Source organism: Solanum stenotomum, chromosome 2, assembly GCF_019186545.1.
Source record: "Solanum stenotomum isolate F172 chromosome 2, ASM1918654v1, whole genome shotgun sequence".
Lineage (NCBI taxonomy): Eukaryota > Viridiplantae > Streptophyta > Magnoliopsida > Solanales > Solanaceae > Solanum > Solanum stenotomum.
The window spans coordinates 23,995,281-24,007,922 of NC_064283.1; the positions used below are offsets into that span (position 1 = coordinate 23,995,281).

The window sequence follows — 12,642 nt, forward strand, 5'->3', positions numbered from 1 at the left end:
TTCACCTCATAAATACCAGGCTTTTGCTTGTGGTAAGACACGAGCCCTTGGCTTGTGCCTATCTACACATCATGTGCTGTGCTCTTACCACTTAACCAGTGCCTTGGGGGCTAGTGTTTTCTCTATTAAAATAAGGATAGAAGAATGAGAAGATAAAAGTTCTGAAGAGTAGCTAGCGTTGTGTACCCATCATAATTGGATAAAGAAAAAAGGTTGAATGCTAACCTGAACTTTGTGTTACTCATTTGAGTTTATATAGGAAATGTATGTAAGTGGGTGTGCTATCCAAAATTACATTGTTCTGATTATATATGACTACGGTACTAAAAACTATCAAGGTCTTCTTTTTCACTGTGTACCTTAAGTCTTCTTCTTCAGGCAGTAATGTTGGTGAAGGTAACAACGATTATGCAAAATCTTCTATCAAGTCAGAAAAGTAGTTGATTGCACAAGCTTGGCTGTTTAATTTTCTATGACCCCTTCATAGTTATTGGATTTTCCTATTTTATATTCTACTTCATTTGGTACTCTGTTATGTCAACCAGGAGGAGATACAGGAAGATACAACAGATGACACTAATGGTTATTTATCTCAAGATTTTGGCTTAGACACGAAAGAGTATCCCACCGTTGATGATGGGGATGCGCCAAAAAGCAATGAAGTTACATCAATTATTGATGCCACAGTTTCTAAACATGAAATTGATGCTGAGGCCAAAGGATTGAAACGTTTACACAACTCTGAAGAAATGGAGCCTCAAAGTAAAAAGGCTCGGATCATTACACCAGATAGTGATGAGGAAGATCTTCCTGGGAAAATGTTGTCTCCTACATGTAGTTTGAGCGAGACAGAAGATCAATCAAATCTACAAAGGGATGGAGATAATGTGCTTCCAGTTAGTTCCCTTCCTGTATGCAATGAGAAGCAAAATTTTCGCTGCACTGCTTGTGATAAAGTGGCTATTGAAGTTCATGCACATCCTCTTTTGAGAGTTGTACTTTGCCTGGACTGCAAATCTTCAATGAAAACAAAGATGCAGGTAAGTTGTAACCATCCTTGCTTAATTACAATAAAGATAGTTTCAAATTTATGCAATCTATGTTATAGTAAAGCTATTTTTTCAAAATGCTATTAACACATAGATTGCATAGTTTTTTTTATGCAATCTATGTGTTAATAGCATTTTTGAATTTTTTTTAGCTGCGTTTCTGTTTAGACGCATTAAGAGATTGCTATAGTGTTGGATATTTGCAATCAGGGATATGCATGTCATTACCTGTTAATTTTTACTAATGTTCGTTGACTTTAAATTCAGTTTCTGTTTAGACGCATTAAGATATTGCTATAGTGTTGGATATTTGCAATCAGGGATATGCATGTCATTACCTGTTATTTTTTACTAATGTTCGTTGACTTTAAATTCAGTCAATAACAAGATGTAATGATTCACAGTGGTCTGTTTCTCTCACTCTACATCTTGTTAACATTGTACAGGATGTTGATTGCTCAGAGTGCTACTGCAGATGGTGTGGGCGTTGCAGTGATCTGTTAAGCTGTAAATCATGCAAAAGGTTATTTTGTAGTGTGTGTATAAGGAGGAACCTTGGTGAAGAAATTTTATCAGGAATTAAAACATCTGGTTGGCAATGCTGCTGTTGCTCCCCAAGTATCCTGCATCCGTTGGTTTCAGTGTTGGAGAAGATCATGGAGTCTCAAGGTTTGGTAGATTCAAATACAGACACGGATTCAGATAACTCAGATGCTTCAGATGCTGATATCAACGAGCATAAAAGGTACACCATGTACTTAATAATCATAAATGTGTATCCCTACATCATTAAGTTGCATATCTTTAGAATTTGCCCTAATTTTGTCTATTTTTGCATGATTAAGGCAATCAATTAAGCTCATACAACATGTGTTCCTGAGCGAGCTACTCTTAGTTTCATGAACTCTTAACATGTATCATATTAATAATACAAAAGAAGTTTGCATTCTCTAGATACATAGATTTTATTTTAAGCAGTTTCACCCATGTTTTGGAAAATGCTGTGTCTCGTTCGAATTGAGAAGTGTTGTGGTGAGGGAGTATTAATGCTTGATGTGTTTACTGTTATCGTATTCTCTCTTTCCGTGGTTGTTGATGACACCAATGAGAGTTTTTCTGGAGCATTTTGTTGCACAGTTAGTTTGAAAAAAAAAAGGTATTTTCTGCCTCATATATGGAGGTCCAATTCTGTTGCACCCAAATAGACTTAATGGTTTTATATTTGATTTATGCTCTATAATGGTTGATGAGCCTCCTTATTTTCCAGCGCATTTACCATTTTCATCTCTGTATTACAAAATAGACTGAAAATAATGGAAGGACTATGTTTCTTAATATAATAAAATAATGGAAGGACTATGTTTTCTTGAAGCAGCACCAAGAGAAGGCCTAAAAAGAAAATTAGAAGAATCCTGGATGATACTGAGTTAGGGGAGGAGACAAAAAGGAAGATTGCAATTGAAAAGGTAAAATTCCTAGCAATCACATATTTTCCTGTCAATGCTTGCTTCTCAAGGCATTTATTAATGCCTGTATACTTGCAGGAACGCCAAGAACGCCTCAAATCTCTGGGAGCAAAATTTTCAAGCAAGACTATGTTCATGGATTCTGGGGGTTGTAGCAAAAGCTCGTATGAAACTGGTAGCTTGGAAATGCTTGGTGATATTGAAACTGGTTACATAGTTAATGTGGTGAGGGAGGAGGGGGAAGAGGCTGTCAGGATTCCACGCAGCATCTCAGCAAAACTAAAATCTCACCAGGTCTCCTTCTATGCAGTTGTTGATCTCGTGTTTATTATTTTCTTGCCCTCTCAAGTAGTATACTGATTTCACATCATGACAATTTTGATATTTTGAACTTGTGAGTAGTACTTTAATATGTTGCAAGAATGAGAAAGTTGACCCTGTTTTTCCCTTTTTCCTTCATCACTAAGATCTTCTCTATCTCATGTCTATTTTTTTGTCATTTCTTTACATAAAGAAGACAGCATTTCACTTTTGGTATCTACCTAGCTTATACATCTAAAGGTTGTCTGGCCTTTCGACATGTCACCCTAAGGGCACTTAAATATTCTGAGATTTGTTAAAGTCATCTTCCTCTTTTATGATTCTAGGCCCTGAAAAGAAAATGCTTCTTAGGATGTGTACTCGAGGAACAAGTGTTGTTTGTTTTGTTAAACTGAATTGCTTTGTTATTTTATTGAACAAATTTCTGTTTGCATAACCTTCTATTCATAATTTCTGAGCGGCACAGTGAACCTCTGGTTCCTTGGTTTCTTTGTCTCCATCAAGGAACCCTCAATAATTACTCTGAAGCAATACAATACACTCTTAAGAAAAACTTATCAACAATTTCATACAAATTGCCCTCCTGGTAATGCCAGAAACACCATTCCAATTGCAAATCCCCGGCCAACCCGATGTTACATGAGCTCCTCATTTGTCTTGAACTACTCGTACTGAGCAAGCATATCATTTCAAACTATAGTAACTAACTTATAAAATATTCAAGGTACATAGTTGGTACCTTGTTTTTTTAAACCGTACTGGATAGTTGCTTACATGTAGCTGCAGGTTGACCTGTACCAAAATTCATGTAATCTAGGACACCCAATTTATACTGTGTAGAAAACAAAGATGAAACTCCTTGGTCTTCTGTTCTTTATTTGCTAAATGCTACATTATTCAGACCCTTCACTTTGATGAGGAGCACTCCTGACATGACCCTAATCCAGTGGGATCTTTGTCAGATCCTAGAACTAGTACAAATTTTGTCTTAGATTCAGTCGAGGTCTTGGTGAGTTTGATCCCTTAGTTGTTTTTTTCACGGACAAAGAAATTGAAAAAACCTAAGATAGAATAGTTGGTAAAAAAGTGTTATACCTATTTGCCTATCTTGTCTACACCTAATTAATCTCTGGTAAATCGTTCTTACTTTTGGCATAAAAGACTTTTACTTTAACGATAGCCAAGGTTGGAATCTGAAAAGATCCATGGCAAAGATAATCAACTAAATCATCTTATGGTGTAGTAGGAGGGAGGGGGAGGGGATGGGGGTGGGGGAGAAGATAGAGAAACTACTTTGAATGTGAAAATCTCAAAACCAAAGGAACTGAAAGATTTTGCTATTTTGGGACGGTGGAGTGTTGGGGTATGCTGCATGGTGGCTGGAAATTTTTCTATATTACTGTCATGTTTTTATTTAACTGGCTTTTTACCAAGAAAAGAGAGTTTTTCTTGGTTTTTCCAGCTAATTAGAAAAGTAACATGTCTCCATTACTTTAGTAATACTAGTTATACCCAAGTAAAACTCAAATAATTTCATACATTTGTTTAGGCAAATCTTTTGTACCCATTTGCAGTACTTTCTATGTACTCGTAAAATTTTTAAACCAAATTTGACATCCCACAAGGATCATAATTTGACATTTTTCATAAAAAAGAAAAGGAAAACTTGGCACCAGCACCCAGGTCCATTTAATGTAGGATAAAAGCAAAGATATATAAAGCATTGGAAAAGAAGTTGGCATATGATGTACATCTTTTCTGATTCACTCATTTTCTCGTTTTTTCGCTTCTTCGGTATGCTGATCCAGCAGATATCAATCAATCAACTAGCTGCAAGTTTCTATATGGAATCAGAAAAGTTTTTGCATACATTGTTTCTGTTTTCTATAAGTTCAGTCCCACTCTGTCATCACTTCTATATTTACTCAACATCTGCCAACCTCTGGTGTATGTTGTTTTAATCATAGAACTAGGAGAACCTGTTTACTGTGTGTTGAGTGCTGACTGCTAGATTATACATTGATGCCTATAGATGGATAGCATGGTGGATGTTGACTTTGAGTTAAAATCTTACATATTCAGTTAGTAGATTTGCCTTGATTCATTGTATGAATCAATAGAAATATGGACTAAGATCTCATCTTACTTTCCTAATTTAATGTAAGTAGAGTCTTGTTGATTGCATTATGTAGCCGTACCCGAAATTCAGTATTGGTCTGTTATCATCCGAACTCATTATTTGGTTCTTGGTTCTGTATCTAGTGTTATGTGTACTATAGAAATTTCTGATAGTGTAAGTATTGGTGACTCTCTTTGTCATTGTAGGTTTCTGGGATTCGATTTATGTGGGAAAATATTATTCAATCCATCAGGAAAGTCAAGGCTGGGGATAAAGGTCTTGGTTGCATCCTAGCTCATACTATGGGTCTAGGTAAAACGTTTCAGGTATTATTTGGCTGAATTACATTATAACATTGCTGTGCAGTATTTTCGTTTTTTTTCCTGATTCTGACTAACTTATCATTTTGTTTCCTAAGAGTACTAAACTTTTAGAAGTTCTCATTTTCTGTGTGATTGTATATGACTCTTTAACATTTCCTAATTCCACATAGTTTGGGAAAGGGTTAAAATGCCCTTCTTTTGGTTAACTTTATGGACCATTGGTCCTTTTATTACTCAAAAGGGTTAAAATGCCCTTAACGTATTGAAAATGGTTTTAAAATGCTCCTTCTACCTATTGTATCAAAATTGCCCTTTACGTCTTCTTAAGATTTACAAATGCCCTCTTTTAACAGAATTATGACATGGCACTAGTGGGTCTTTTAATTAACCAAGTGACATTAGTTTATTGGTCCACATGGAATTTTAACCCCACCCACAGAACCCGATCCATCCATAATGAACCCAATAAGCAAATCCCAAAATACCCTAAGCCTTCAATCCTTTCAATTTACACTCCATTTTTATTATATTCCTGATATTTCTGAATGCTAAAAAAGGTTCCTCTGGGTTTTGACCTTAGAGTATGATGATGGAGTAGACGTAAATATGGCTTAATATCGAATAAGCTAAGATGTGTTTTAAGCCTTGAAAATAACTTTAATCAGAGGAAGACTGAAACTTCAATTTTTATGCTTGGCATTTTAAGGTTAATTTACTAAAAGTATATTGGTTATAATTTATGAAGAACTTATATGGGTCTCATCAGAGATCAAATAATTTCAATTATGGACAATTGAGGAGAGAGACTTTTATTAGTAGCATCAGTATGGGCTCATAAGGTTTATGTCTGTCAAATTCAGATATGTGGATTCATTCTCTGTTTATACCATTGCCTCTGTTTTTAACATTGATCCATTGGTTCAACGCATTTGGCCGAATACACGTTGAATTTCACTTAAATGATTTTGTCAGTTATGTTTTAGATTCTAATTAAAGGACCTATTCGAAGGTTTGTTGATTGATATTTCAGTATTAGGAACAAGTTGAAAATGGAGGTGTAAAATGAAAAGGAATTGACAGGTTATATTACTTTGGGGTTTGCTTTTTGGGTTCATTATGGACGGGTCGGGTTCTGTGGGTGGGCTTAAAAGTTCACGTGGACCAATAATTTAATACCACTTGTTTAATTAGAAGCTCCACTAATGCCATGTCATGATTTTGTTCAAAGAGGGCATTTTAAACCTAAAGAATACATTATGGGCAATGCTGACCAATAGGTGGAATTGGGGCATTTTCAAACCATTTTCAATACGTTAAGGGCATTTTAAATCCTTTTCTACACATAGTTTTTATTCGGAAAGGGGGAGAGACACTGAGAAAATGCTGTTACTATGAACTATATCTTGTATTCATTTTTACTTGTTTTATGCTGGCTTGCAAGTTTGGCAGATATTGGGGACAGTAAAGGTTTTCAAACAGTATTCAATCAAGTAAAACTTCAATCAAATCAACTTTCACTTGAAATATTGAAAATTAGGGGCTGTATTCTCTGCAGACTTGACTTTTAAACCAACGTTTGTTTAAGAAACTGGCAGAGTTTATTGTTCTATTGACTTGGGTGGTTAATCAATCATGTTAATTGTTTCTACAGGTGATTTCTTTCTTGTATGCTGCTATGAGAAGTGTGGATTTAGGATTGAAAACTGCTCTCATAGTCACACCTGTAAGTGTTCTGCATAACTGGCGGCAGGAATTTATTAAATGGGAACCATCAGAAATGAAGCCTCTCCGTGTCTTTATGCTTGAAGATGTTCCAAGGTTCCTCATCTTTTTAATTCTTATGAAGCTCGTATTGGGTTGCTTTGTTTTTAATTCGAGTCATATGATTGTTCAGGCTTGTTGAATCCTCAGTGGTAATATCTTCGAATTACACTTAGCAGCAGCTTACTGTATGTTCTTTTAGGTTTCTATCAAAGAGCTCATGAATGGTGTGCATGTTGTTGGTCAATTTGTCTTGTCAGTTCTAGTTGTTTCTCTCTTCTTGTTGGGCTACTTCTTCGTGAAGATGTCTAGAGGTGTTCCAGTAGTAGCTATGCTAGTTTGCTCTTTTTTTTTGATGAAGTAAAGGATTTCATTAAAGAGCATTAGGGTGATGAAAGAAAGAGAGTTAGTTCCCTTACAAGAGTACTAAGCTAGAATCAAAGAGCTAACAAAATCCAAAAAACTGTAACACTATTAACAGGAGACTAAAATTTCCAACTAAACAGATTGACTAGGAATCTAGCTTTTAGAGTTCGGCTTGGAGTTGAGATCCCATCAAAGGATCTGCAATTTCTTTCATTCCAGACGCACCAAAAAATTACTGCTGGAATCAGTCTCCAGATCTTCTTGATCGTTTTATCAACTTTCCACAAAATCCAACTAGAGTAGGCTTCCTTGATGTTCCTAGGTAAGTCCCAATGTTGACCAAACATATTGGGGAAGCAGTTCCAGATGTGTGCTACAAAAGGGCAATGCAAAAGAAGGTGGTTGACATTATCAGATGACTATCGCACAAAAGGCATCTACTGACCAGAACCTTTTTCTTTTTACAAAGGTTATCATGAGTAAGCACAGCATCATTGAGAGCAAGCCATATGAAGTGTGTTACTTTAGGGGGAGTCCTAATTTTCCAAACATGCTTCCATGGCCAGTTGTCCAGCAACTCATTCTGAGAGCTCATGAGGCAGTAGTTGTCTTTGACCATGTATTTCTCCTCCTTAGACCATTCTGTGTCTGTATGTAGCCCTTTACTTCTGTATTCTGCTAGGGTGGGTAGGAGTGTGAGGAGATCATTAATTTCCCAGTCTTGAAGGTTTCTTCTGACTAGAGGGAAAGATACATTTTTGTCTCTGTATTGGCTCACAAAGGAGTCTTGGTTGCTGGCAATTTGGTAGAGTCGAGGTAAGAGACTTGCAGAGTAGTGTTGCCCAACCATCTATCTTTCCAGAATTTAGTTCAATTTTTTTAAAGGTAAAAATTGAATTAAAAGAAAAAACTTAATACTAGTAAAGATGCTAAGTTATGAACTTAATAAATCCCAAAAGAGTATAAACACCCCTGTCCAATAACCTATAATCTTATACATCGCCTAATAGATCTACCACGTCTCCTATTTCTTCCCACATATTCTTTCTACACCAAAAAAAGAACAAATTAAGACAATTTATGCTTGTACCTTCAAAAAGTCTTGAATTCCTCTCTTTCGATACTGTCAACCAAATAGAAGCAGGTAGGACCTGCCACCGGTTCTCATCACCTCCCTCTCTCCCAATACTTTTCCAGCTGCTTAGCATCATCAAGGTAGAACTTGGAATTGCCCATTTAATGCCCAAAATACAAAGGAACATGTGCAACAGATTTGTAGTTGTCTTGTGAGGTAAAAACAGAGGTTCATTACTTTCTCCATCCTGTCCACATAAAAGGCATTCTTGAACAAATCTGAAGACCTCTCCTTTGTAATCTTTCTTGGGTTAAGCATGCTTTTCTAGTTACCAGCCAGACAAAACCTGATACCTTCACTGGTATATTCACTATCCAGACCTGCTTCCAAGGCCAGTACACATTCTCATTTTCAGTGCCTTTTTTATTCAACTTCCAGTATGCTGATTTAACTGAGACTGCCCCTTTATTATTCAGCTTCCATCTAAGTCTCTGGGCAGTCAGATAAGCCATCAAAAGATTCCAGTAAATTAAGCTATGTAGATTGTGCCCCAACTTCCCAATCAATAAGAGCTCTTCTGAAATTCAAATACCAACCTTGTTGACTCCACATTTGGTTGATCGTAACCTGTTTTTTAGTTCAGATCATTAAGATTTCTTCTGAATTTGAAATGCCAACTTTGTTGACTCCACATTTGTTTGATCATAACCTGTTTTTGACTACTTATTGAGTACAAAACTGGAAAACTGGACTTAAGGCTATTCTGGCCGACCCACTGATATTCCCAGAAATCATTTTTTCTTCCATCTCCCACCACAATCTGTACATTAGGTCATTGATTTCTTATAGTTCTCCAGAAACTGCATCCATAGGGGTTTTTGACTTCATTTGTTGTCCACTGATTCAACAACCCATATTTGTGTGATATTAAGGTTCTCCACAAATTCCTGTCCTCAGCATTGAGCCTCCATAGCCACTTTTGAAGGAGGCTTCTATTGTGCATTCTAAAAACCTTAATGCCCAATTCCCCGTGTTTCTTTCTTAGATCACTTTATCCCATTCTGCCAGATTCATGCATCTATTCTCCTCGTTGCTTGCTAAAGCAATAAGTTGTTATGAATGAGTAGCAAACAAATCTTGAAATTTAAGGAGGATGACAACAAATGGTTTCCTTATCGTTTGCCTTAGTACCAATAATTCCATAAAAAGAAAACAATGTCCAAGCCAGTTGTGTGCACACCTCTACTAATTTAATGGGCTACCTACTACTTTCGATCAACATAGGTACCAGGTGACTTTGTCCACCAAGGCTTGGATAGATGAAAAATGTTCAGTATATTATGTAAATAGAAGTATGCTCTATGCAACAACTTAAGCTTTTAGATGAGATAGTCACACACTTCACCTCTACCCTTTATCAAAAAGGATCTCCATGTGCTTGGCAAAAAAGAATCAAGTTTGCACATTAGTGGACGTGTTGAAAATATAATGAAGTAAATAAAAGTGTGCTTTCTCTAATAACTGAAGCTTATAGATGAGATGGTTTTGCACCTAAGAGTGTTACCCAGTGGTCAATGGAGCAAGTCACGAGGTCTCTGGTTCAAATTCTAGCCGAGTCAAAAAACCAATTGACTTTTTCTCATTTCTTCTAGTCTTGATGGACAAAGTTACCTGATACCTGTTGGTGGTGGAAGGTGGCATGTATCCTGTGAAATTAGTCGAGGTGCGCGCAAGCTGGTCCGATATCATAGTTATAAAAATAAATAAGATGAGATGGTCACGCACTTCAATAATAAGGAATCACCTACTATTTTTACATCTGCTGGATTTGAACTTGAGAGACATTGACTTCATTAACTCAAGAAGACCACTATGCATAATATCAATTCTGCTCTAAAATCATGTTATGGGCTGTTCCAATAAGATACCATCTTGAACAAATATTCATTTTTTGGTTAACATGTATATCAATTCTACTCGAAAATCATGTTTACTGTATAATCTCCTCGCGAGCTGCAAGTACCTACTCCTATCAAAATGAGAAGCATCAAGCAGAACTTGAACTTGAAGAAGCGAGCCTCTATCTGAGAAAGCCATTGCGCTCTAGCCCCTTGTATAGGGTTTCAAACCTGCACACCCCTGAACTACAAGCTTTCTTTGAAGCCCCTACAACATGGGATATTTGCCTGAGAAAACAAAAGATTCCCGGCATATGTGAATTACTCTTTGATCATGAATTGAGGGTAAAATGGATATTCAGCTCTACAGTAGAAATATGCTGTTTATGATTGATTGTTAGCAGTTAGTGATTCTGCCACATGATATAAGTTTTCCTTGAGTTCATTTTTAGCTAATTTAACTGGGACAAAAAGAAAAGAAGAAGAATAGGACTAGGCAATTTTTTCTCCTTAGTCTCATTTCTATGTGACCTGCTATATTTTGGTTTATCCCGGAGCACTGTGGCTGTATATTGTTTGGGAACCTTTTTTTTTTTTTTTGAAACTGATAACATTTGTATTTCATTTAGTACTTAGGTAGTACTGAAAAACCATATTTACAAAAGCAGAGAGGAAGTATAATCTATCCAAAAACTGAACCAAATCTAAATGGATCCTAAAACATCTATGATTGACTCAGTTTCATTGGAGTAGACATTTGTACACCAAAAGCAGAACAACAAAACACACTTAAGCTTTACTTCCTGCAAGTTGTTATTCCTATTCTCAAAACATCTCTCGTTTCTCCCTCCATATAGTCCACCAAATACTAGCAGGGATCATCCTCCATCTTTCTCTGTTTGTAGCCCCAACTCCAGCCATCTCCCAACTGAATAGAGTCTCATCAATCTTGCTAGGCATACACCAAGATATGCCTCTGAGATTAAGGAAAATCTGCCACAGCTGCTCAGTAAAGTTGCAATGTAAGAAGAGATGTCTCACTGTCTCATTAGCCTTACCACATAAGGAACATCTGTTACATAGAAAGATTCCTCTCTTGGCCACATTATCCAATGTCAAAACTGCTTTATTGGCTAGTAGCCATGTAAAGCATGCCACTTTGTGTGGCACTTTGGTCCTCCAGATTTGCTTCCAAGGCCATTTGAAGTCTTGAATGCCACCAGGACTTATCTGTTTGTATCCTTCTTTCACTTTGTAACTACCTTTGTTGTGCCCTTGCCACCATAAATAATCCTCGCCTGTTTGTATACCTTGAAAATTCTCCAGAACCTTAAACAATTCAAGTATTCTGGGAATTTCCCAGTCATTCAGATTTCTTCTGAGGATCAGATCCCAGCCTTGTTGTGTCCACATTTCAGCGACAGTCTTCTGTTGGTGTTGAGCCAATGTAAAGATGTCAGGAAAACGATCTTTGAGGCTCATACCACCCAACCATTTATCAAACCAAAAACTAGTTTTTCTTCCATTTTGTACCTTGACAGTAGACTGATTACTGAGAAAAGGCCAAAATATTCTGATGGATTTCCAAAGGCTAATCCCATTGGGGGTATTTACCTCTTTGGTTACCCATTTATTTAGCTCCTCATACTTGTTGTTGATCACCCTATACCATAGTGCTTGGTCCTCCTGATGGTACCTCCATAGCCATTTCACCTTCAGAGCTTTGCTATGGTTTTTGAGATTCTTGATACCTAATCCACCTTGCATCTTACTTCTGATGATGTTCTTCCACTTGACTAAGTGAAAGCCTTTTCTTTCCTTATTTCCTTGCCACAAGAAGTTTCTTCTAATTTTGTCCAAACTCTGAACTACTGATTGGGGAATATGGAAGATAGATAGCATATATGTAGGGAGAGCATCCAGAACAGAGTTTATCAGAGTTAATCTACCTCCCAAGGAGAGGTACTGTGATCTCCATCTGGCTAGTTTCTTTTCACATTTCTCCAATATTGGGTTCCAAATGTCTATGGCTCCAGACTTTGCCCCCAAAGGCATGCCCAAGTATACTGATGGCAGAGTACCTGTCACTCCTCCCAAGGTTTGTGAGAGGTGTTCCATATCCGGAACCACATTAATTGGATACAAATGGCTTTTGTTCCAGTTTATATGTAGTCCAGATATGGCTTCAAAGTAGACTAGTATGAGTCTCAAAATCAGCAACTGCTCCTCCTCAGCCCCACAAAAAATTAGTGTATCATCAGCAT

The 12,642-nt window shown here is 36.9% G+C and overlaps 1 protein-coding gene across 1 annotated transcript in view; it reads left to right on the forward strand.

Moving 5' to 3' along the window:
* Positions 1 to 12,642, forward strand: part of LOC125854252 (protein CHROMATIN REMODELING 20) — a 63,634-nt gene that overhangs the window by 28,399 nt on the left and 22,593 nt on the right. Inside the window, exons 9-14 of the mRNA XM_049533747.1 lie at positions 546 to 1,040; positions 1,496 to 1,794; positions 2,425 to 2,515; positions 2,594 to 2,809; positions 5,162 to 5,281; positions 6,930 to 7,096. Coding sequence (XP_049389704.1) covers positions 546 to 1,040; positions 1,496 to 1,794; positions 2,425 to 2,515; positions 2,594 to 2,809; positions 5,162 to 5,281; positions 6,930 to 7,096 — 1,388 coding nt within the window. The remainder of the gene's footprint in view (positions 1 to 545; positions 1,041 to 1,495; positions 1,795 to 2,424; positions 2,516 to 2,593; positions 2,810 to 5,161; positions 5,282 to 6,929; positions 7,097 to 12,642) is intronic.